The following is a 23,725-nucleotide window of genomic DNA, read 5'->3' on the forward strand; positions in this document are numbered from 1 at the left end:
TCCTGGGCTTCCGGCAATATATGCCTCCTCTCTGCACGTGTTTCTGGAATCACCCAGAAGCCTTCCCCAACATCCCCAGGCAAGGATACAGAAAACAGCTTCTGCTACCTGAACTGGCAGTTTTTGCCAGCACAGAAATAAATGATATAAAACCTTACACTTTTATTCTAACTTAAAAACATGTACAAGTCTGATGTTGGAGTTTCTTAGCGTCTTTCGTATATAAATCACATCCGTGATGCATCCTCTATGACTTCTAAGACACTTGTGAAGCTCTGAAAACAAAATCCTCCTATATTTTTATAATTCTCCCCACCCCGCACCCACTTATTGTCTCACTCACACCTAATCCACTAGCAAAAAAAAAAAAATTTTAAGTGATGCCTTTGGTAAGTCTTTCCAAAGCATTCAGCTTGTCACACCACCAACTCTTGCAATTGGCATTCTTATTTTATCAGTTGAGACAGTAAGCGTTGCCATTATGAAATTACAATGCCACAAACAAGTGGCAGGGACAGGTTTTGGAAGAGTCACAAATGACTCTGGGAAAGCATAACAAGGCCAAGGATTAGACTAGAAGGTGTGGGCATTCCAGAAGTGGCCCGCTCACTTATTTTACCAAGCGAATGGAGAACACCATGCAGTCCGGCCAACAGGAGAAAATGAACTAAACAACAAGAGCAGTTGCTCACTTCTTCATCCTATCCGAAGCATTTACTGGTGAGGGAATTAAAAACTAGGTAAAAGCTAGCATTTACCTCTAGAGGACCAGAGCCAAGTCTGGAGTCAGTGTATTTCAGCTTCATTCAAATGTGTACTAAAAATTTTTTAAAAGTTGCTGTCTAGTCAGCTCTGACTCACAGTGACTTCATGTGTGTCAGGATAGAACTGTGCTCCAGAGGGTTTTCAGTGTTGATTTTTTGGAAGTATGCTGCAGGCTTTTCTTCCAAGGCACCTCTGGGTGGACTTGAACCTCCAACTTTTTGGTTAACAACAGAGAGTTAACCACTTACACCACCTAGGGACTCAAAAGTGTGGTGGTGGTGTTAGTAGGTGCCGTTGAGTCAGTTTCAACTCACAGCCACCCCATGAGATAGAGTAAAACTGTCCCATGTGGTTTTCTAGGCTGTAATCTTTACAGGCGCAGACCGCCAGGTTTTTCTCCAGCAGAGGCACTGGACGGGTTAGAACTACCAACCTTTCAGTTAGCAACTGAGCACTTAACCGTTGTGCCATCAGGACTCCTTTCAAATATGTATAAAGCTATGATATCAGCAATGTTGCGGTTTCACTAACTTCATCTATAATTCTCCTGAAAACCCTAAAGTCTCACAGAACAGATCGGGTCATGAGGCACCGTCAGATTTCCAGGACTGCAGCCCCTACACTGGGCTGGTGGTGTGTGATGAATATACCTGGGTACCAGCACTGCTGTATAGGGAACTGCAGGGGGGTACTCCTAAGCCAAGTCAAAGCCCAGGGAGGCCCCCCTGCAGCACAGCATGGAGCAAGGTGGCCTGCTATCAAATCCTGAGATGCTGAGGCAGAAGCTGACGGGACCACCAAGGGAGGAGGTGAGCACAAACAGGGGACAGAGATCTGAAAACACTAAATTTCAAAATTTAAACCACTCCTTGGACATTCACATTAATTAAAGACAGAAGGTAATTTTTCATAAAATATTTATACATTCATCATAAGTCGTTGTTGTTGTTGTTGGGTGCCATCAAGTTGGTTCAGACTCATAGTGACCCTATGCACAACAGAACGAAACACTGCCCAGTCCTGAGCCATCCTTACAATCGTTGTTATGCTTGAGCTCACTGTTGCAGCCATTGCGTCAATCCACCTAGTTGAGGGTCTTCCTCTTTTCTGCTGACCATGTACTCTGCCAAGCATGATGTCCTTCTCCAGGGACTGATCCCTCCTGACAACATGTCCAAAGTATGTAAGACACAGTCTCGCCATCCTTGCTCCTAAGGAGCATTCTGGTTGTACTTCTTCCAAGACAGATTTGTTCATTCTTTTGGCAGTCCATGGTATATTCAATATTCTTCGCCAACACCACAATTCAAAGGTCTTCCTTATTCATTGTCCAGCTTTCACACGCATATGATGTGATTGAAAATACCATGGCTTGGGTCAGGCGCACCTTAGTCTTCAAGGTGACATCTTTGCTTTTCAACAGTTTAAAGAGGTCCTTTGCAGCAAATTTACCCAGTGCAATGCCTCTTTTGATTTCTTTACTGCTGCTTCCATGGCTGTTGATTGTGGATCCAAGTAAAATGAAATCCTGGACAACTTCAATCTTTTCTCCATTTATCGTGATGTTGCTCATTGGTCCAGTTGTGAGGATTTTTGTTTTCTTTATGTTGAGGTGCAATCCATACTGAAGGCTGTGGTCTTTGATCTTCATTAGTAAGTGCTTCAAGTCCTCTTCACTTTCAGCAAGCAAGGTTGTGTCATCTGCATAACATTGGTTGTTAATGAGTCTTCCTCCAATCCTAATGCCCCATTCTTCTTCATATAGTCCTGCTTCTCGTATTATTTGCTCAGCATACAGATTGAATAGGTATGGTGAAAAGAATACAACCCTGATGCACACCTTTCCTGACTTTAAACCAATCAGTATCCCCTTGTTCTGTCCAAACAACTGCCTCTTGATCGTAAGCCATAGTATTTAAAGATAAGAATTTAACTTTTAACTTTAGCATACTTATGTCATTTTCTGTAAGGGGCCTCAGTGACACAATGGTTAAGCTCTCAGCTGCTAACTGCAAGGTCAGCAGTTCAAACCCACCAGCAGCTCTGAGGAAGAAAAGACCTGGCGATCTGCACCCATAAAGATTTCAGCCTAGGAAACCCTATGAAGCAGTTCTACCCTGTCACATGGGGTGGCTATGAGTCCGAATTGACTCAACGGCACACAACAACATGTCATTTTCTATAAAGGATGGATTTCCAATTAATAGCATTAGCAAAACGTAGAACCATCTATTGGCCATAGTTATAATGCAAAATTAAGCTTCAATTTTTAAACCCAAACTTAAGAAATGTACATTTGCTTCTGTCATAGCCAATTCTACTTGCTTGTTTACACAGGATTACTTTACAGAGCTATGTGTGTCACGACACAAACACACCAGCATCAGAATAGACGTGAATACAGACAACACACTCTACATCCTGAGCTTCCTGAGGCTAATACTTAAAAAGAAGTCACAATTTCTCTATCATTTGGGCTTGAAAACAGGCTTATCAAAAAACCACGAAAAAAAAGTTCTTTAAAACAGTAGTACCCACACATGGGAATTTTACAAACTAACAGAAATTTCCAAAAGCATTTTGAGGGAAGGAAAGCAGATTAACCCTCCTTTAATTCTAGAGAAAAATAAAAGGCAATTATCTCAATTTCAAGAAGTATGTTTATATCTACGATATAGTGGGATCAGAAACCCTGGTGGCGTAGTGGTTAAGGGCTACAGCTGCTAACCAAAGGGTCGGCAGCTGAATCCGCCAGGCGCTCCTTGGAAACTCTATGGGGCAGCTCTACTCTGTCCTATAGGGTCACTATGAGTAGGAATCGACTCAATGGCACTGGTTTTGGTTTTTGTTTTTTTATAGTGGGATCACATTATATGCGTACTTACATGACTTGCTGGGGGGTGGTGAATACTAGATGACAAATAATTTGAATAGTATCAGAGATACCACCTGGGACCTCTCTCAGTGAGGATCAAAAACCAGGAAAAGGCAATTTGCTTCTCCCTCAAGGATGTGAGTATGACTAAAAAAAAAAAAATTCTTCAACTGATTACTTACTACTTATGTGATGCTGGACAAATTATAAAACTTCTCTAGGCCTTATTTCCCTCATCTGCGAAAGCAGCATGCATGTATCTCACAGGGTTGCACAGGGCTGCCAGGAGAATTAAATGAGACGTTATGCAAATCAAAGATTTAAAATAGGGCTTGGCGCATAGGTAAACCCAAAACCAGACCTGCTGACATCAAGTCAATTATAACGTAAGGTGACCCCATGTGCTACAGAGTAGAACTGCTCCATGGGGTTTTCTTGGCTGTAATCTTTATAGAAGCAGATCTCTAGGCAGGCTTTTCTTCCGAAGTGCCTCTGGGTGGGTTCGATTCACCAACCTTCCAGTTTGTTGTTGTTGTTGGGTGCCGCCAAGTTGATCTCGGCTCATATCAACCCCATGTGACAGAGCATAACTGCCCCATAGGGTTTCCTTGGCTGCAATCTTTACAGGGGCAGGTCAACAGACCTTTCTTCCGTAATGCTGCTGGGTGGGTTTGAATTGCCAACCTTTCAGCTAGTAGCTGACTGCAAAACCATCTGTACCACCCAGAGACCTTGGAAATGAACTATCCCACAGGCAGCTGTCACTGAATGTTGGCCACCATTACCAGTATTCCCAGGTCATTGTGACTAGAGATGACTTTCACCTTATGTGCTGGCTTCTGAAGCCCTAGGTAAGAGCAGCTTCAATGTATTTAGAAAATCAAGATAGCCAAATAGAAAACCTGAATAAATTCAGCTTTGTGAAAAATGGACATCAACCTTATTTTCTCCTATTACCTCAGCCAGGTAAAACCTAATGTTGGGAGCCGTTGGTCTAAAAGGATAGGCTGTAAGCAACCACATACCCTGACTCCAGAGAACCCTTTTCCCCTGTCTGACTGTGGACTGACTCAACACACAGTCTGCAGGATCCTAGGAGAAGCTAAGTGCTAAGTGGCTTCAGTTTACAAGGCTGTGCTATAGGCACCGAGATCCCTCAGATGACAACCCCAGACTCTTTCCTCTAAGAGACTACACACATTCAACTGGTGATTTAAAAAGAAAAAAAAACTCTACAAGAAGCACCAGACAAATGTTACATTTTTTCAATCTATGATGTGAGCACGATGTTGCTCCTCTGTTTAAAATGTTCCAATGGGAGGCAGGGCGAAGATGGCGGAACAGTCAGATGCTTCGAGTCATCCACATTACAACAAAGACCAGAAAAAAACCAAGTGAATCGGATATATGCGGCAATCTAGGAACTCTAAGCATCAAAGACAAAGCCGAAGAATTGGACTAAGCGACTCATGGAAGGAGAGACAACTCAAAAACAACGGAAATGGGGAACACAGCTCATGGGATCGCCAGTGTCCTGCTAGCTGAATCTGCACAGCACACATAGGTTGAGGCAAGCAGCAACAACTCAAGCCGAAACCCATCCCACCAGGTGCAGCCAAGCAGCAGCAAACGTGCACGCACTTCCGGAACCAAACAGGAACAACGCCAGACCTGGGAAAGTTAAGTACAAGCTCCCAGCCCACCTGGCACATGCACCATAACTGCTACCCTACTAGAACTCCATGGAGGAGCACTTCCTTCTCCTCATCTGTCCCCCTACCACTCCAAAACCGGTCCTGCAGCATTCAACAACCCTAAGCCGGGAACTCACAGCCTGGCCTGCAAGGTTTGAAAGCCCAGCCACTAGTGTAGCGGGCCCACAGGCTTGCAGCACCCTTCACCCCACTGATGACCTGCACCACTGTCTCGCCTGTCCATCCAGCACGGCACACCCTCGTTAGGACAAAATAGGCAGAGCTTCCACCTGGAGCCCATTTTCACCTGCAGATTTGTGACATTCGACACCACCCCACTCCCTAAGACGGGGCCCCACCCATCTATATCGGAGGCCTGAGGGCTGGCAGTACAACCCACTCCATCCAGCCACCAATAACAGGGCCTGAGAATTAGGGATGCCCCTAATCCCTCCAGCCAATGGCACTGGGTGTCCAAGGAATGGCCACACTACCCCCCCACTACATGCTCTAGCAGACAGGGGCACGTCCTCCATCTGGGCACCCAGGGACAGCTGACAGCCCCTGCCTTGCCCCCCACTACAACCAGAGACCTCTGCCTGCTCTGAACATTTCCATGCAGCCCTGCACACCCAGAACTGTAGGTGAGAGTCTCCAGACCACACACTTGGTGACCAACAACCTGGCACCTGCACCCCAACCAGTCGGTAAGCAGCAAGGCACACACACAACACCCTACCCAACAACCAGGGAGAACACCCCCTGCACCTACAGCCAGGTGACCAGCAGGACAGATTCATCACCTCACCAAAAACTCTGCCTACATCCTCAGCAGCCCCCGAAGAACAACGAACAGACTCCCAGGTTCACACTCCTAGTAGCTGATCTGCTTACCTGGTGCCAGGAGTTGAGAGTTTCAACAGGGCCAGATTAAGAACCAGAGTAGCACACACACCCAACCTACTTGGACATATCAAAACAAAACAAAAATTCAGTATACAGTAAAGAAAAATACAATAAATATAACTTACTGATGCCTCAGAGACAAGAGTCAGTATCAAATCACATCAAAAAGCAGGACAAGATGGCTCCAGCAAGTGACCAAATAAAGAACCAGAGAACCTTCTGGAAGATAAAGCAATGGAACTACCTGGTAAAGAATTCAGAAGACTAGTGTACAGAGCTCTGCAAGAGATCAAGAAGGAAATCAGGCAAAACACAGAACAAACTAAAGAACACACAACGCAATAGAAGAAATCAGGAAAACAGTACAAGAACAAACTGACAGAATAAACAGGCTGCTAGAAACTACACAAAAACAGCAACTAGAAATCCAGAAGATTAACAATAAAATTTCAGAACGGACAATTCAGTACAAGCTCACAGGCACAGAACTGAGATAATGGAAGTCAAAATTAGTGAGACTGAAGATAAATTCCTTGACACCAACTTGTTTGTGGAAAAATGAGAAAAAAGAATGAAGAAAGCCTAAGAATTATGTGGGGTACTATCAAGAGAAAAAACCTACAAGTGACTGGAATACCAGAACGGGGCGCGGCGGGGCGGGGGGGGGGGGCGCGGATAACAGAAAACACAGAGAGAACTGTCAACAACTTACAGGCAGAAAACTTCCCTAAAACCATGAAAGGCAAGACAATATCTATTTAAAAAGCTCAACAAATCCCATACAGGATGGGTCCCAAAAGAAAGTCACAAAGACATATCATAATCAAACTTGCCAATACCAAAGACAAAGAAAAGAAAGAATCCTCAGACTAGCTAGGGATAAACATAAAGTTACCTAACAAAGAACCAAAAGGACTAAGCTCTGATTATTCAGCAGAAACCATGCTGGCAAGAAGGCAATGGGATGACATACATAAAACCTTGAAGGAAAAAAAACTGCCAGTCAAGAATTATTTCACCAGCAAAACTGTCTCTCAAATATGATGGTGAAATTAGGAAATTTCCAGAAAAACAGAAATTGAGGGAATTTATAAACACCAGACCAAAATTACAAGAAATATTAAAGGTAGTCCCCTAGTTAGAGGACTAACAACATCAGACAAAAATCCAAGACTAGGACATCAACAAGATACCAATCCAGACAGGGAATTCACAAAAACAAAACAAAACTAAAAGACCAAAAATAGGAAACTAGAGACATCAATATGTAAACGACAGCAGTGTCAAAATAAAGAGGGAATAAATGGCGTACTTGTAGAACTTCCATAAGGAGAGGGACTCAAGGCAATATTAAGAAATAAAAGACTGGTTTAAACTTAGAAAAAGAATGGTAAATTTCAAGGTAATCACAAAAGAAGCTAACAAACCTACCCATCAAAATAAAGAAAATATAGATTCAGCAAACACAAAATCAACAATACTGAAAGAGATGAAAAGAAAATACATCAACAAAAAGAACTCAGCACAGAAAATTAAGTGGAACAAAGAAACCATCAACACCACACGCACACACACACACAACACAACGAAATGACAGCAGTAAAGTCATTCCTATCAATAATTACACTGAATGTAAATGGCCTAAATGTACCAGTGAAGAGACAGAGATGGCAGCATGGACTAAAACAACATGATCCATTTATATGCCGTTTGCAAGAGACACACTTTAGATACAAAGACATAAATTAAACTCTAAGGTTGGAAAAAATATATCAGGCAAATGATAAAAAAGGAGCAGGAATGACAATACTAATCTAGATAAAATAGATTTTAAAGCAAAATCGACCATAAAGGGTAAAGAAGGACACTATATGATGAATAAAGGGTTGGACATAACCATAATAAATATTTACACACCCAGTAACAGGGCTCCAAAATACATAAAACAAACGTAACAACACGGAAAACAGAATTAGACAACTCCACAATAATAGTAGGAGACTTCAACATGCCACTTTCGGTGAAGGACAGAACATCTAGAAAGAAACTCATTAAAGACACTGAAGATCTAAATGCCACAATCAACCAACTCAGCCTCAGACACATGTACAGAACACTCCACCTATCAGCAGCAAAGTATACATTCTTTTCTAGTGCACATGGAACGTTCTCCTGAATAGACCACATTTTAGGCCACAAAGCAAGCCTTAACAAAATCCAAAACATCAAAATAATACAAAGCATCTTCTCTGATCATAACACCATAAAAGCAGAAATCAATAACAGAAACAGCAAGGAAAAAAAAAAAAATCAAATACATGGGAACTGAACATCTTCCTTGTAAATTACTGCGGAAGAAAAGAAATCAGAGATGGAATAACAAAATTCATAAAATCAAATGAGAATGAAAATATATTATCAAAACCTTTGGGACACAGCAAAAGCAGTGCTTATAGGTCAATTTATAGCAATACATGCACACATTTAAAAAAAAAAAAAAAAAGGACCAAAATCAAAACATTAACCCTACAACTCAAACAAATAGAAAGCAGCAAAAGCCCTCAGGCATCAGAAGAAAGGAAATAATAAAGATTAGAGCAAAAATAAAAGAAGTAGAGAATAGAAAAACAACTGAAAGAATCAAAGAGACCAAAAGTTGGTTCTTTGAAAAGATCAACAAAATCGACAAACCACTGGGCCAGCTGACAAAAGAAAAACAGGAGAGGAAGCAAATAGCCTGAATAGGAATGAGATGGGTGATATCACAACAGACCAAACTGAAATAAAAAGGATCATAATAGAATACTGTGAAAAACTATACCCCAACAAATTTGAAAACCTAGAGGACAAATTTCTAGAAACACATTACCTACCTAAACTAACACAAACTGAGGTAGAAAAACTAAACAGACCCATAACAAAAAAATTGAAGAGGTAATTAAAAAAAAAAAAAAAAATTCCCAACAACAATAAAAAAATAAAACCCTGGCCAGATGGCTTCACTGGAGAATTCTACTGAACTTTCAGAGAAGAGCTAACACCAATAATACTCAAACTCTTTCAGTGCATAGAAAAGGGTGGAGTACTCTCTAACTCATTCTATGAAGTCAGCGTAATCCTGATACTAAAGCCAGGTAAAGACACCAGAAAAAAAGAAAACTACAAACCAACATCCCTCATGAATATAGATGTAATAATTCTCACCAAAATTCTAGCTAACAGAATTCAACAGCATATTTAAAAAAAAAAAAAAAAAAAAAATCATGACCAAGTGGGATTCATACCATGTATGGAGGGATGGTTCAACATTAGAAAGATCAATCAACATAATCCACCACATAAAACAAAAGAACCACTGATCTTATCAATTGGCTCAGAAAAGGCATCTGACAAAGTCCAACACCAGTTCCTGATAAAAAGTCTCAGCAAAATAGGTACAGAGGGCATTTACACAAACCCAACAGCCAACATCATTCTAAATGGAGAGAGACTGAAAGCATTCCCCTTGGGAACAGGAACCAGAGAAGGATGCCCTTTATCACCACTCTTATTCAACACTGTGCTAGAAGTCCTAGCTAGAGCAATAAGACAAGAAAAAGAAAGGGCATCAAATTAGTAAGGAAGAGGTAAAACTATCCCTATTTGCAGATGATATGATCTTATACACAGAAAACCCCAAAGAATCCACAAGAAAGCTACTGGAACTAAGAGAAGATTTCAGCAAAGCAGGAGGATACAAGATTAACATACAAAAGAAAAATTAGATTCCTCTACACCAACAAAGAGAACTTCAAAAAGGAAATCACCAAATCACCTTCACCAGACTGAGGCCAGTACAACAAGATGCGGCCTGGCTACCAACACTGACTGCTCTGACAGGGATCACAATAGAGGGTCCTGGACAGAGCTGGAGAAAAATGTAGAATAAAATTCTAACTCAGAAAGAAAGACCAGACTTGCTGACCTGACAGAGACTGGAGAAATCCTGAGAGTATGGACTCTGGACACCCTTTCCACTCAGTAATGAGGCCACTCCTGAGGTTCATCCTTCAACCAAAGATTGAATAGGCCCATGGAACAAAACAAGACTAAAGGGGCACCCCAGCCCTGGGGCACGGACTGGAAGGCAGGAGGGGACAAGGAAGCTGGTAATAGGGAACCCAGGGTTGAGAAGGGAGAGTGCTGACATGCCGTGGGGTTGTTAACCAATGTCATACAACAATGTGTGTACTAAACGTTTGATGAGAAACTAGTTTGTTCTGTAAACCTTCATCTAAAATTCAATTAAAAAAAAAAATCACCAGATCAATACCATTTACAATAGCCCTCAAGAAGATAAAAGTAATTAGGAATAAATCTAATCAGAAACATAAAAGACCTATACAAGGAAAACTACAAAACACTGCTGCAAGAAACCAAGAGCATTTATATAAGTGGAAAAACGTGTCAATGCTCACGGACAGGAAGGTTCAACATGATGAAAATGTCAATTCTACTCAAAGCGATCTACAAATACAAAGCAATCCTGATCCAAATACCAACAGCACTCTTTAACAAGATGGAAAAACTAATCATCAACTTTATATGGAAAAGGAAGAGGCCCCAGATAAGCATTAGTAAAGAACAACAAAGTGGGAGGCCTCACACCACCTGATTTTGCAACCTATTATACAGTTATGGTATTCAAGACAGCCTGGTACTGGCACAACAACAGACACATAGACCAATGGAACAGAATTGAGAACCCAGACATAAATCCATCCACCTCTGAGCAGCTGATTTTCCACAAAAGGCTGAAGTCCATTAAATGGGGAAATGAAAAGTCTCATTAACAAATGGTGCTAGCATAACTGGATGTCCATCTGTAAAAGAATTAAACAGGAACCATACCTCACACCATGTACAAAAACTAACTCAAAATGGACCAAAGACCTAAATATAAAATCTAAAATGATAAAGATCATGGAAGAAAAAATGCGGACAACGCTAGGGGCCCTAATACATGGCATAAATAGTATACAAACCATAACTAACAATGCACAAACACCAGAAGAGAAACTAGATAACTGAGAGCTCCTAAAAATCAAACACTTATGCTCAACAAAAGACTTCATCAAAAGGGTAAAAAGAGAACCTACAGATCGGGAAAAAATTTTTGGCTACAACGTATCCGACAAGGATTTAATCTCTAAAATCTACAAAACACTTCAACACCTCAATAACAAAAAGACAAATAATCCAATTAAAAAATGGGCAAAGGGTATGAACAGACACTTCACCAAAGAAGACATTCAGGCGTCCAAGAAACACATGAGGAAATGCTCACGATCATTAGCCATTACAGAAAAGCAAATCAAAACTACAATGCAGTACCATCTCGCCCCCAACAATACTGGCACTAATTCAAAAAACAGAAAATAACTAACGTTGGAGAGGCTGCAGGAAGACTGGAACTCTTATGCACTGCTGCTGAGAATGTAAAATGGTACAAGCGCTCTGGAAAACAATGGGGCACTTCCTTAAAAAGCCAGTAACAGAAAAACGATATGATCCAGAAATCCCACTCCTAGGAATAAACTCCAGAGAAATAAGAGCCATCACACAAATAAACATTTGTACACTCATGTTCACTGCAGCACTATTCGCAATAACAAATAGATGGAAACAATCTAAACACCAACCAACAGATGAATGGATAAACAAATTATGGTAAATGCACACAATGGAATACTATGCAACGATAAAGAACAATGATGAATCCATGAAACATTTCACAACATGGATTAATCTGGAAAGCATTATGCTGAATGAAATTAGTCGACCACAAAAGGACAAATATTGTATGAGGCCATTATTATAAGAACTCAAGAAAAAGTTTAAAGACAGAAGAAAACATTCTTTGATGGTTATGATGGTGGGGATGGGGAAAGAGGGGAAATCAAGAACTAGAGAATAGACTAGTGTCAACTTCGGTGAAAGGACAGACAATATACAGTATAGGGGAAGTCTGCTCAACTGTACCAAAACAAAAACACTGAAATTTCCTAGCTACATGCAAACACTTTGAGGGACCGAGCAGCTGGGGATGGGGGCTGGAGACCATCGTCTTGTTGAACATGTAGGCCAACTGGCATAACATAGTTCATAAAGAAAATGTTCTACATCCAAATTTGGTGAGTAGCATCTGGGGTCTTAAAAGCTTACAAGTAGCCATCTAAGATACATCTATTGCTCCTATCCCTTCCAGAGCAAAAGAAAATGAAGAAAACCAAAGACTGAAGAAAAATATTAGCCCAAAGACTAAATAAAGGACCATATGAACCGAGAGACTCCACCAGCCAGAGACCAGAAGAAGTAGATGGTGTCCAGCTGTCACCACCGACCACTCTGACAGAATTAGAGAAAAATGTAGAACAGAATTCAAATTCACAAAAAAAGACCAGACTTACTGGTTTGACAGAGACTGGAGGAACCCTGAGACTACGGCCCCCAGATACTCTGCTAACTCAGAACTGAAACCATTCCCAAAGCCCGCTTTTCAGATAAAATTAGACAGGCCTATAAAACAAAAACAACACACTTGAGGCACGTGCTTCTTAATTCAATCAAATACACGAGACCAAACGGACAACTCCCATCCAAAAGTAAGATGAGAAGGCAGGAAGGGACAGGAACTGGATGAACTGACATAGGAAAGCCAGGGTGGAAAGGGGGGGAATGCTGTCACATTGTGGGGATTGCGACCAATGTCACATAACAATATGTGTATAAATTTTTGTATGAGAAATTAACTTGACCTCTAAACTGTCACCAAAAGCACAAAATTAAAAAAAAAAATTTCCAGTGGTTTCCATCACATCTCGGATAGGATCGAATCCCATTACCTGGGCCTGTGACACCCTTAAGTCCAGCCCCAGCCCACGTCTAAACCTCTCTTCCTCCTTTCTCCCACTCACCTATCAGCCTTCTCTCTTCTGAGAACAGATCACTTTGTGGTCTTGATCCTTTGGACCTTGTTCTTCTACTTACAGTGCCTCTCCCAGATCTCTACAAGGCGATTTCCTTCTTTTCAAATACCACCTATTCCTGTCCACCCTGCTCAAGCAATACCCTCAGTCACTTGCAGGTGTTTTATCTTCCTTAAGGTACTAGCAGTATAACTGGGATTATCTGACTTATTTGTCTGGTTTACTTGTTTACCATCTGTCTCCCACACTAGAATGCCAACTCCTGGAATCTGATTTTCAGTTCACTGTTCTACACCCCAGGGCCTGGCACACAGGAAGTGCTCAGTAAGTACTGACTGACTGACTGACTGGCTAAAACTAGGGTTTTAACAAGCTAAGGCAAGTGAAATGTGCTTAGCACAGTATTTGCTTGGCCTATCACGAGATTCTTTCTTTTCTATGGGACACAGATTGCTGTACTATAGAATGCAGCTGTACAGAAAACCTTCACTAAAGAGGAAGAGAATAAGCCCTGATGGCACAACGATTATGCACTTGGCTGCTAAAGGATAGGCTCCGTGGGAGAAAGACCTGGCAATCTGTTCTCTTAAAGATTACAACCTAGAAAACCCTATCGAGCAGTTCTACTCTGTCACATGGGGTCACTATGAGTCGGAATCAACTCAACAGTACCCAGTGACAACAGATGGAAGGAGAGACTTCAACTCATTTGTAAAAGGTGAAGAATTAAGAGGGTACATTTGAGGAAGGACTAAAGGTGTGCAAATGTATACATTCACACACACGACACACATGGAAATCAAGAGAGGTCTAGGTAGCATCTTGGAGTCTCTTTCCGAAAGTTGGAGAGATTAAAGGACTAGGGAATTAGAATTTTACTCTGGAGGCCAAAGAAACAGAGCAAATCTATTTAGCTATATAATCTAAGACAATAACATACTGTGAGAAAATGGTCTGAGTCCCCGGCTCTAATATTATGGGCTGCCTCAAGGCCAGTCTTTTTTTTTGGGGGGCGGGGGGACGTCAAGGCCAGTCTCAGAGGGAGTCATAATCTTAGTGTACCTCAAAGAGTCTCACCCTTCTATGACATATAATGTCTATGGTTCAGGGAACAAAACATACCCATTGCCGTCGAGTCAATTCCAACTCACAGTGACCCTACACGGCCGAGGAGAACTGCCCCACAGGGTTTCCAAGTCTGTAATCTCTATGAAAGCAGACTGCCACATCTTTCTCCCACAGAGCGGCTGGTAGGTTCGAACTGCCAACCTTTCCGTTAGCAGCTGAGTGCTATAACCACTGTGCCACCAGGGTTCTAAAATATACTTAAGGACCAAAATAAACAAATCTACTGGCACTTGAAACAAAACAAACAAAAAAATCAAACGTATCTGCTGATCTAAGAGAATCATGGACAGGCTAATCTATACACCAGAATATGCATCAGGCAAAGAAAGAAAAAACAAAGAAATAATAAAAGGCAGCTCTTTTTTTGTAATTAGAAAATGTTAAATTATGAGAGATATTGTTTAAGCAAAAGAGGAGGAATTAGCTAAGCAAAGTATGCTGAGTGAATACTTTGAAGTAATGATAATAAAAATTTAAATGATCAGATTATCTATCAAGTTTCATCAAATATACCAAACTTGAGCAGAGTCCTCAAAAACTTAGTCAGAACAGGCCAGGCACCCTGGCACCTAAACCTTGTCCCCTTCTCTTAGCCGACGACAGAGAGAAGAGTAGCTCCCAAGCGTGAACTCAACTTCCAGCAACACTCCCTGGTCCACCGTGCAGTGGCCTTTTCCTCCCATCTCCACTCAAAGGTCACTTGCTCAGGAAAGCATTGACAACCTGGTGGACCAGCCTCCCTAACCACCTTTAGTCCCCACCCCCTTGTCACCTTCCAGTATTTGCTCTGTGGCACTCAGCAAATCAGCATTCTAAACTCCCAATGGGAACAATCTGTGGAAGTTGCCCTCCTTCAGAGGGCAGGGCCTCTATGTCTTACCACCTATTTCTCAGGACCCTACCTCTAATCTATGTTTATGAGAGGGGGACTCCTTCCCCTTAGCCTATATAACCACTCCAGTGACCCCTCATGGCACACAAAACACAAAAAACCCAAGCAACATAGCAACACCTCCTCAGACTCTACATTGCAAATGGGCCTCTCTTCTTTTCAGTCAAACCCCTCAGAAGAGTAGGCCAACCTCAGCTCAGCTTCCTCCTTTCCTCTCTGCTTTTTAGCCATCTGCAATCTCGCGTTTAACCATGTTCTATCTGCTCCTGCTGGTTACGAAGACCTCCAAATCACCCAAAAGAACTGACGCTGTCTTCTTATTTACCTCTCTCTCACATTTAACAAGGAGCCCTGGTGGCACAATGGTTAAAGCACTTGGCTGCTAACCAAAAGGTTGGCAGTTCAAACCCACCAGTCACACTGTGTGGGAGAAAGATGTGGCAGTCTGCTTCCATAAAGATTACAGCCTTGGAAACTCTGTGGGGCAGTTCTACTGTGTCCTACAGGGTCACCATGGCAATGGGTTCCTTTAGGGGTTCACATTCAACACACCTTCCCCCTTTGGTTTCCCCAGCACCAATCTTCCACTTTTCTTCCTTGTTGTTCATTCTGTGTCCCTTTGCCTTGGCTGCTCTTTCTCAGCTTGCTTTCTAAATACCGAGGCTTCCATAAGGTTCTTACCTTGGCCCCTAAAAATGCTTCACTCTTTCTGGGCAATTGTAGCCACCTTTATAGCATCAACTACTGAGAATACTCAATCTCTATATCTACCTAGGTCTCCCTCTCAAGCAGCAGACTCCTATCTCCAACTACCTACACCTGGAGGTGGCATAAACTTCCCCAAGATAACAGAACTAAAAGTGGCAGAGCTGGGATTAGAAGTCAGATTTGTGTTGTGCTAAACCCTTATCCATTCTCAGATACAGCATCCCTTCTATTATAACTCTTATCACACAGCACTGTAACTGCTGATTTCCCGTCTCTCCAGTAGAGTGTGCCTCATGGGAGATGGGAATTAAGTTTCATTCAACTCCAGCATGGTGCCCAGCACACAGGAGATAATAAATTCTTGTGGGCTGAATAAAGATAAGAAAGGCTCCACATTTTTCATTTCTATATCCTCAGCACATAGTAGGAGCTCAATAAAAGTTTGGTGTAAAAAAAAAAAAACAGTAAAAGGGAAGGCATGTCATAGGGAAAAGAAATAAGGAAAGAATTATAAATCCATACTTTATGGATTTATAATTGACATAATGTTTTCCTTTGGGGAGAAATTTCACGACTTGCCATAATATATCTTGTTTAGCAGTCAATATTTGCACAAAACAACATATCTGCCCACCAGATGTTATAAATATGAAATACGTGCCTATATATCTACATACACACATATATATATATATAGCATGCCTTTACTAATTAAAATCAATCATTTGAAGAAAATGAAAGACTAGATTTAGGCTGCTGGGATATGTGTTATGATATCAGGAAGTTAGTTAAACATCAAATGCTTGGCTGCCTCTACGGTTTTTTTTTTTAACTCAAATATATTAAGGCCACATTCCTATTCAAAAAATTCCCTCCTCATTGATTTTTTATGTCTGAGGTCTAGGTGAAAATCTTTATATTATTTTATACTTCAATTTCTATTTCCATAGAGATATTTAGCTTTAGCCTGTGTAAAGAACCATGTTTTAGCTTGATGGATGACTTGGGTTAAAATATTGCTAATACTCAAAGCTGCTATGAATTTTGAAAAAACAAACTGTTTGAACAACAGTTTGGTAAGTCATGTGTGCACTGCCAGCCCTTGGCCAGCTTACGTGATAAGCCCATGGCAAGCCTGAGGGTCTACCTAAAGCCAGGTAACCCGTATACTGCTGTTATTCTGTGTGGTATAAATTATTTCCTACAACATATACTTGAAAAATTTCCCTCAATTCTGGCCTACCGTTCCAAACTGCTTGGTCCGTCCAAAATTGATCTCTTCATTCACAACTGCTCCATAGCTTTGTCAACTCTACTTCCAAAGCCACAAACCATGACCCCCACTATCCCTCTGTGTTTCTCACTCTAATGGAGGACAGCAGAGAATTACACACATTTTCAAAATTAGCTGTGTCCCTGTTTCCCATTAGTATGGCTATGAATAGCTAACTTTAAAACAAACAGAAAACCAAAACCCACAACTGCTTACACAAACACAAATCTTTTGTTGAAGTCTGAAGGGTATAGGTAAAGAAGTTCTCTCTGGGCAATTAATTGGCTAACATTTTAAACAGAATTTCCTTATCTCGGTCATTTGATCAACGAAGCAGTAAAACCTCTACCTGGTTTCTTGCTGTTTTCTGGCTTGCTTAGACCGAGTACGCTGATTCTAGGCATGAAGACACAAATGGAGGGCACTATTCTAGGGTCTCCTCAATTCCTTAGCATCACACTCAACTGGAAACACAATTAAGCTCTAACCCAATGGTCCACATCTCTGAACTATGACTTAAAAACCAACAAGACTGTCATTATTGTATAGAAAAAGCAATCAAACATGTATGCTTTGGATTAAAAAGTTCACATGGATAAATGTAATTACAGTATTTATTTCTATAGCTATTAGATTTTAATTCTCCACAAAAGTCTGATCGCATGCATGTCTTCAATAAGAAACAATATTAATACCAATATTAACACCACAGTCTTAGAAGGAATATTCAGGTTAAGCGAAAAACTCAACTTTCTATTCAAAAAGGTGTCTAAGCTTTGGATTTAGATTTGCCCTGTTTGTTACTGTAACCAAAAACCCATTGCTGTTGAGTCAAATCCGACTCATAAGACCCTGAAGGACAGAGTAGAACTGCCCCGTGGGGTTTCCAAGGAGCTGCTGGTGAATTTGAACTACCGACTTTTTGGTTAGCAGCCAACCTCTCAACCAGTTACTATAAATCCCTCCAAATTCTTTCCGGCTCAAGAGTATCACATGATCTGCAGTTTTCCCTTAGGTCAGTAAAGAGCACCATCTCCTGCGAGATAACAAGATTTCCAATCCTTTTTAAGCTCAATTGTTTCAGTCGTGATCGGTTTGGAAGGGCTCGCTTGAGTTTCTCTGAGCATAGAAGAGGCTGCCAAAGTCATACTGATTTTTGCCCATGGAATCCGATGAACAATGTTAAAACAAATAACAGAACAAACAAAAAACCAGCTGACATCGAGTTGATGCTGACTCATGGTGACCCCACGTATGTCAGAGTAGAACTGCGCTCCCGAGGGTTTTCAATGGCTGATTTTTTTGAACACAGATCAGCATGTCTTTCTTCTGAGGCATTTCCATGTGGACTCAAACCTCCAACCTTTCAGTTAGCAGTCCATCACATTAACTTGTCTGCACTTCCCACAGACTCCTTTTAAAACAATGGGTCTCCCAGTGTCAGCAGGTTTTGCTCATGACATTAACAACAAAGGCAGACAGTCTACATGGGATCAAATTGACAACAGCAACTCAAAAGATGGGATAGGTAGTATGCTAATGAGGAGGAACAACTCAGAAGAGGGTGAGAATGGCTGCATGACTTAAAGACTGTCATCAACATCACTGAACTGTACATGTAGAAGCTGTTGAAATGGTGCCTGTTTTGCTGTGTATATTTTCAACAACAAAATAAATAAAATTTAGAGGGGAGAGAAAGGGCAGACAGGAAGTTGTCTACTATCTCAGTTCTAAAAGGGGCTGATAGAATCCTTTAGAAGAGTTGCAGAGATAGACAAAAGGCTTGAGAAACGTCATTTTCATTTCATATTCCTATGCAGTTGAGAAGATGCCATTGTTCCCACGTACTATATTCATCCTACCTCTATGGTTTACCTGACTGGCACCTAATTTTAAAAAATTTATTAGAGGAATGAGTCAAAGTAGATAAAACTTCCTCTACAAAAACCAAACACTCACTCCCCACCCCCCCCCCAAAAACAACTAGATCAACTACTTAAGCAAAGCCACAAAGTGAGCCAAGCTGTCATTTTGACCTTGCTGTGCTTTCATTCAGAAGCCTATTTAGGAATATAGCCAGCAACCCCCTTCATTCGGCTCAGCTAGCAGAGCTAACAGGTTTCTAATTAATTTCCAGAAGATTGCTGTTATGACTAACAGGTTTCAAACATTTGGTTGATTGGGGAAAATGAATTGAATACAGTGTATTTGATTTGGAAAATTAGTTTTCATTCTATGTGCTTGCCATCATAGTGTTTATTTTAAGTTTACATGATTCCATTACGAGTCCCGGAATGCCACTGAGTTGTTTTCATCCTTACCAGAGTCATATCCAACTTTTAAAAAAAGAAATTAATTTACATATAGATTTTTGTTGGCCTTTATTTGAGAGCGGGTAAAATTCATTTTTTGGATTTAATAAAAAATCTTTGCTCGCTAATACAGCAACAGGCCAAAATACTTCAAAATGATCCCAGCGATACCTCAGTCAAAAGCCCACTCATCAAATGCAAATCCCCTCAAGAAATGCTTCTGCACACAAAGTAGGATGAACCAGTCACTGCGTTGTTTATGAAGTTCCCTTGATTTCTCCTGACAACCATTTAAACAATGAATGTTGGGAACTGTCCCTCAAAGAATCAACAACAATGGCAGGGATCAGGGCTTTTATATTTAGCTAATACTATTTTTAAAAGGAGAAAATATTTCTTCCTGAAGGGTTTATGGGAAGCCTTATTAAAGACACCTGCAAACAAAACCAGTGACCAACGGATCTTTATCATAACTGATAACTGAGTTATCCTTTATATAAAGCTCCTTTCTTGAAGACAATAACACCAAGATTTACCTTTGCAACTGAATTCAAGAAATCAGTTAACTGGGGCTACTAGTATTCAACAATAAGTTAAACTAAGATTAAATGAGTGGATTAAAAAAAAAAAAAAAGACCATTCTCTGGTTAAATAGAAGTAAAGCAAGAGTGGAATTTTCTCTGCTCACGATGCTAATGCTTTAAACAGAGGCCAAGTAGCATCCATCCTTGTCCCCCACAGACGATGCAAAAATACATGAGGGGTTCTAATTATTACGCTCAGTATGTGTAACGTACACAGTGGGCCAACCGGCTTTGGAAACTCAACCTCTAACTTGCAGTTGCAACGTAACAGAATACATGGCACCATCTTCTCAAAGTAATTTACAATCACTGTCAAAACATGTACCTAAAGCCATCTGCATTCTTTGAAAAAATGAAACTGTTTTAGTGAAAGGCTGCTTCTAGGGTATAAATTACATACATAGCTAAACCCAGCAGAACACATTTACAAAGTAAGTTTGCAGGAGGGAGCAAAACAAAATGAACAAAAGAAAAACACCAGAGGTCCATGTCTGCAGTACATATACTCTGCCTGCGAGTGTTAGCTTACTTTATGCGTTGGTCCACAGTAGCACCTTCACCCGGGGGCTGCACTGTTTGCAGTCAGATACTCATTGCTGCATTTGTGTGACTAACAGGAATTCCTGTAATCATTTCAAGCCTATTACTGATTTTTCTGACACAGCTAATTTTCCCAATTAAGTAATTTTGGCTCCTTTTACAACAAAGGCTCTGGAGGAGATCCTAAGCTTTGATTCCAAGAACATCTGAGCCTCAGACACACAAAAAAGAAGCCATCAGGAGATCACGCCGTAATTACAGACCTATTCCTGCATTTCAACTTCCTGGCCTTCAAATCCGCTCGGGATGAGACTACTGTAAACCAGCACTCAGGCAAAGTGAAAAAGGTTCAGACTCACAAAGTGTGAGCAACAGCAGCTGGGATCTTACAATATGTGAAACTCGGATGGATGCATTTTGTTTCCAAAATAAACACTTGGAAATGACGAAGAAAAGTTCCCGAGCCTGAATCACTGGAAAGCAGACACAATGAAACAACAGAAAAAAAAAAAATACCACATGAGCAACAGTGCTGACTGAGGAGATGAGAGACGACATGAACCAACATTACGCCTTAGAACCTCAAGTTCACAGACAAAACAAATGCTTTATAGAAGACAATTCTGTGGGATTGTTTGTTTTCTACTTTTTCAGAAAGAGACAGCTTAAGACTTCGTGCAGTCAGTGTGTGAAAAGAAAAACTGCCTAGAAAAACAAAACAGACATTTTCTGAGGTGGCTTTGATCCTTTACTCAAATTATTGGCTTAAGCATACTTGCCTTTAAAGCTTTGTATTACCAATAACTGCTCTCTATTGTCCTTGTTAACAAAGTATTATTTTCACCTTATTATTACTAATCTTTTCTTTGTAAGTAACCACACCTGGCTTTATCCAAAAAAAGAAAAAAGAAAAAAAAAAGCGGTGCAGTAAATATTTGTCCTTTGTGGTAGTACAATGCATAATTTGGTTAATCTAGGCTATCTTTCCGTGAGAGGTGATTGTTTCTATATTATGAAATATGTTCACAGTAAAGTGAAATCCACGCCAGATACCTGGGAGGCAGCCCATGAGCCATTTACCAAGCATGTCCCTGCTGCAAACGAAAACCCTGACAGGGCTTTGTAGCCACTCCTACACAGTAGGGATTACTCAAGTAACTTAGCTCGGAATTGTAACCACACCTTTCTTTTACAAACATGGCCCTTTTATTAAGGTAAAAATTACACGGCAGTGGGCAGAAAGCCCCACCATCCCCCCAAACTCCCCAAGGAAAGACCTTGAAAAACCAGGAACTTTAGTTTTCCATTTGAGAATTTGACGTTACTGTTACGTTACCTGGATGAAATCTAGAAATGTCAGGGGCAGCAAGTCATCCATATGTCCAATGTCTTTGGAGAAACGGTTTAAAATTCTCCCTGCAAGAACAGGATATGAGGAATTACTCATTTCCCCAGACAGGCTCTTTAAGAGAAAACAACTCACAAACAAATCAAGACAATATTTTTAATGCATATGTATTTAATATATTATGCATTCAAATGAAATAAACCAATGCCAGTGGTAAAGAAAAAGAAAATAGGATGGTACCTCAAGAGAAACAAAAAGAAACACCAAATGGCAGTGGGTGGGGAGGTGAAATTTGGCCTTGATTTTAAAAAGATGCGGGTGGGGGAGAGAGGGGACACTATTGTGACAGGGTTTAGGGAAGAGTTGGTGGATTTTAAAATGTTCCCTTCTCAGATCCTATCTAGGGCTTCCATCCGAGGGCTAAACAGACAAATGAACAATTGCAAACATACAAAAAGTAATCCAAATTGTTTTAACAATTTTGCTTCAGTTAACAGAATCAATTTTGCCTAGTAGATTTTTAAGTAAATATAACTGTACTGTCTTTTTTTTTTCTTCCCCTCTCCAGTGTGGGTTACAGAACCTCATATTTTGGAAAACTTGAAAATCTGTCTTTTCCAAGTTGTAAGTTTACTACTGGTATAAGTCATTAACTTCAGAGTTGTTCAAGCTGTGACAAACGAGAGACTTATTCTTAAACATCCAAGGCACGATGAATGGAGGCAGAAAAGGAAACACAGGTGCAAAGGTACAGTCCCTAATGACCAAAGGGCACTTATCGTTGCTTTTATCTCCATCCAAGAAAATGGGAGAGCATAAGAGCTTCAGAAATGGAAGGCCAGAACTGGTTTCTGACAGCCCTTCTCTCAAGTGACTTTTTAAAAATGAAGTTACATTTAGAAAAAAAAAAGTTCAGCCTATTTTGATCTTGGCCACACCTGGGAAACGTTGTTTGTCTAGTCCTCTGGGCTTCTTTTCTAATTGATGCTGCAGGATGCCATACTGCAGATGAGATGGAGGGACCTCAGCTTACTCTTTCCAAGGATTGGTAGAAGGGACTTCCTACAGCACCCCTTCATGCCAAGCCACAACTGGACCGTGAATGGTCAGAGGCTGGGGCCAGAGTTCCCACAGCCAGGGAGGTGCTGTCTCTGCAATCCCGCCTCCAGGCACCCAGACTCCACCGGGGAACACAGGGCGTACCCAAGCAATACGTCAGAGGTACGCCAGAGGGACGGGAGGCTTTAGCTCTGGGCTAGGCTACGCCAACACGAGCTGGGCCTCATTTTCCTGACTCAGGCTTAGGAAATAGACTTCAGAAACTGTCTTCTAGTGACACCTTTGGCATGCCTGGTGACAACTTTTCTGAGCCTCTAATAATACCTACTTTACAGGGTTATTTGGAGGATTAAATGTGCTCATGCATGCGAAAGAACTCAATCACAATGCCAGGCACGTAACACGTGCTCAAAAAAAAAAAAGATTATTATTACTAACCACAGGCTCTACATGCCATCATCTGGGATATCCCACCACCCACTGCAGAAAGTCCAACTTGTTAAAAGGCAGGTTCTGATTCAGTTGCTCTGGGGTGGAGCTTGAGATTCTGCATTTGTTAACAAGCCCCCAGATGACTCCATTTCTGCTGGTCCCCAAACCATACTTCAAAGGGCAAGCCACTAATTATTTAATCAGTTGTGCTTTACCAAAAACCTGCTGCCGTAGAGTCGAT

General features: G+C 41.0%; 1 protein-coding gene across 1 annotated transcript in view; it reads right to left on the bottom strand.

Annotated features, from left to right (window-relative positions):
• The window catches only part of ABCC4 (ATP binding cassette subfamily C member 4), a 324,633-nt gene that overhangs the window by 102,016 nt on the left and 198,892 nt on the right, over positions 1-23,725 (bottom strand). Inside the window, exon 20 of the mRNA XM_049853454.1 lies at positions 21,982-22,061. Within this exon, the coding sequence (XP_049709411.1) occupies positions 21,982-22,061 (80 nt within the window). The remainder of the gene's footprint in view (positions 1-21,981; positions 22,062-23,725) is intronic.

The sequence above is a fragment of the Elephas maximus genome, chromosome 14, assembly GCF_024166365.1.
Source record: "Elephas maximus indicus isolate mEleMax1 chromosome 14, mEleMax1 primary haplotype, whole genome shotgun sequence".
In the NCBI taxonomy this organism is placed as follows: Eukaryota; Metazoa; Chordata; class Mammalia; order Proboscidea; family Elephantidae; genus Elephas; species Elephas maximus.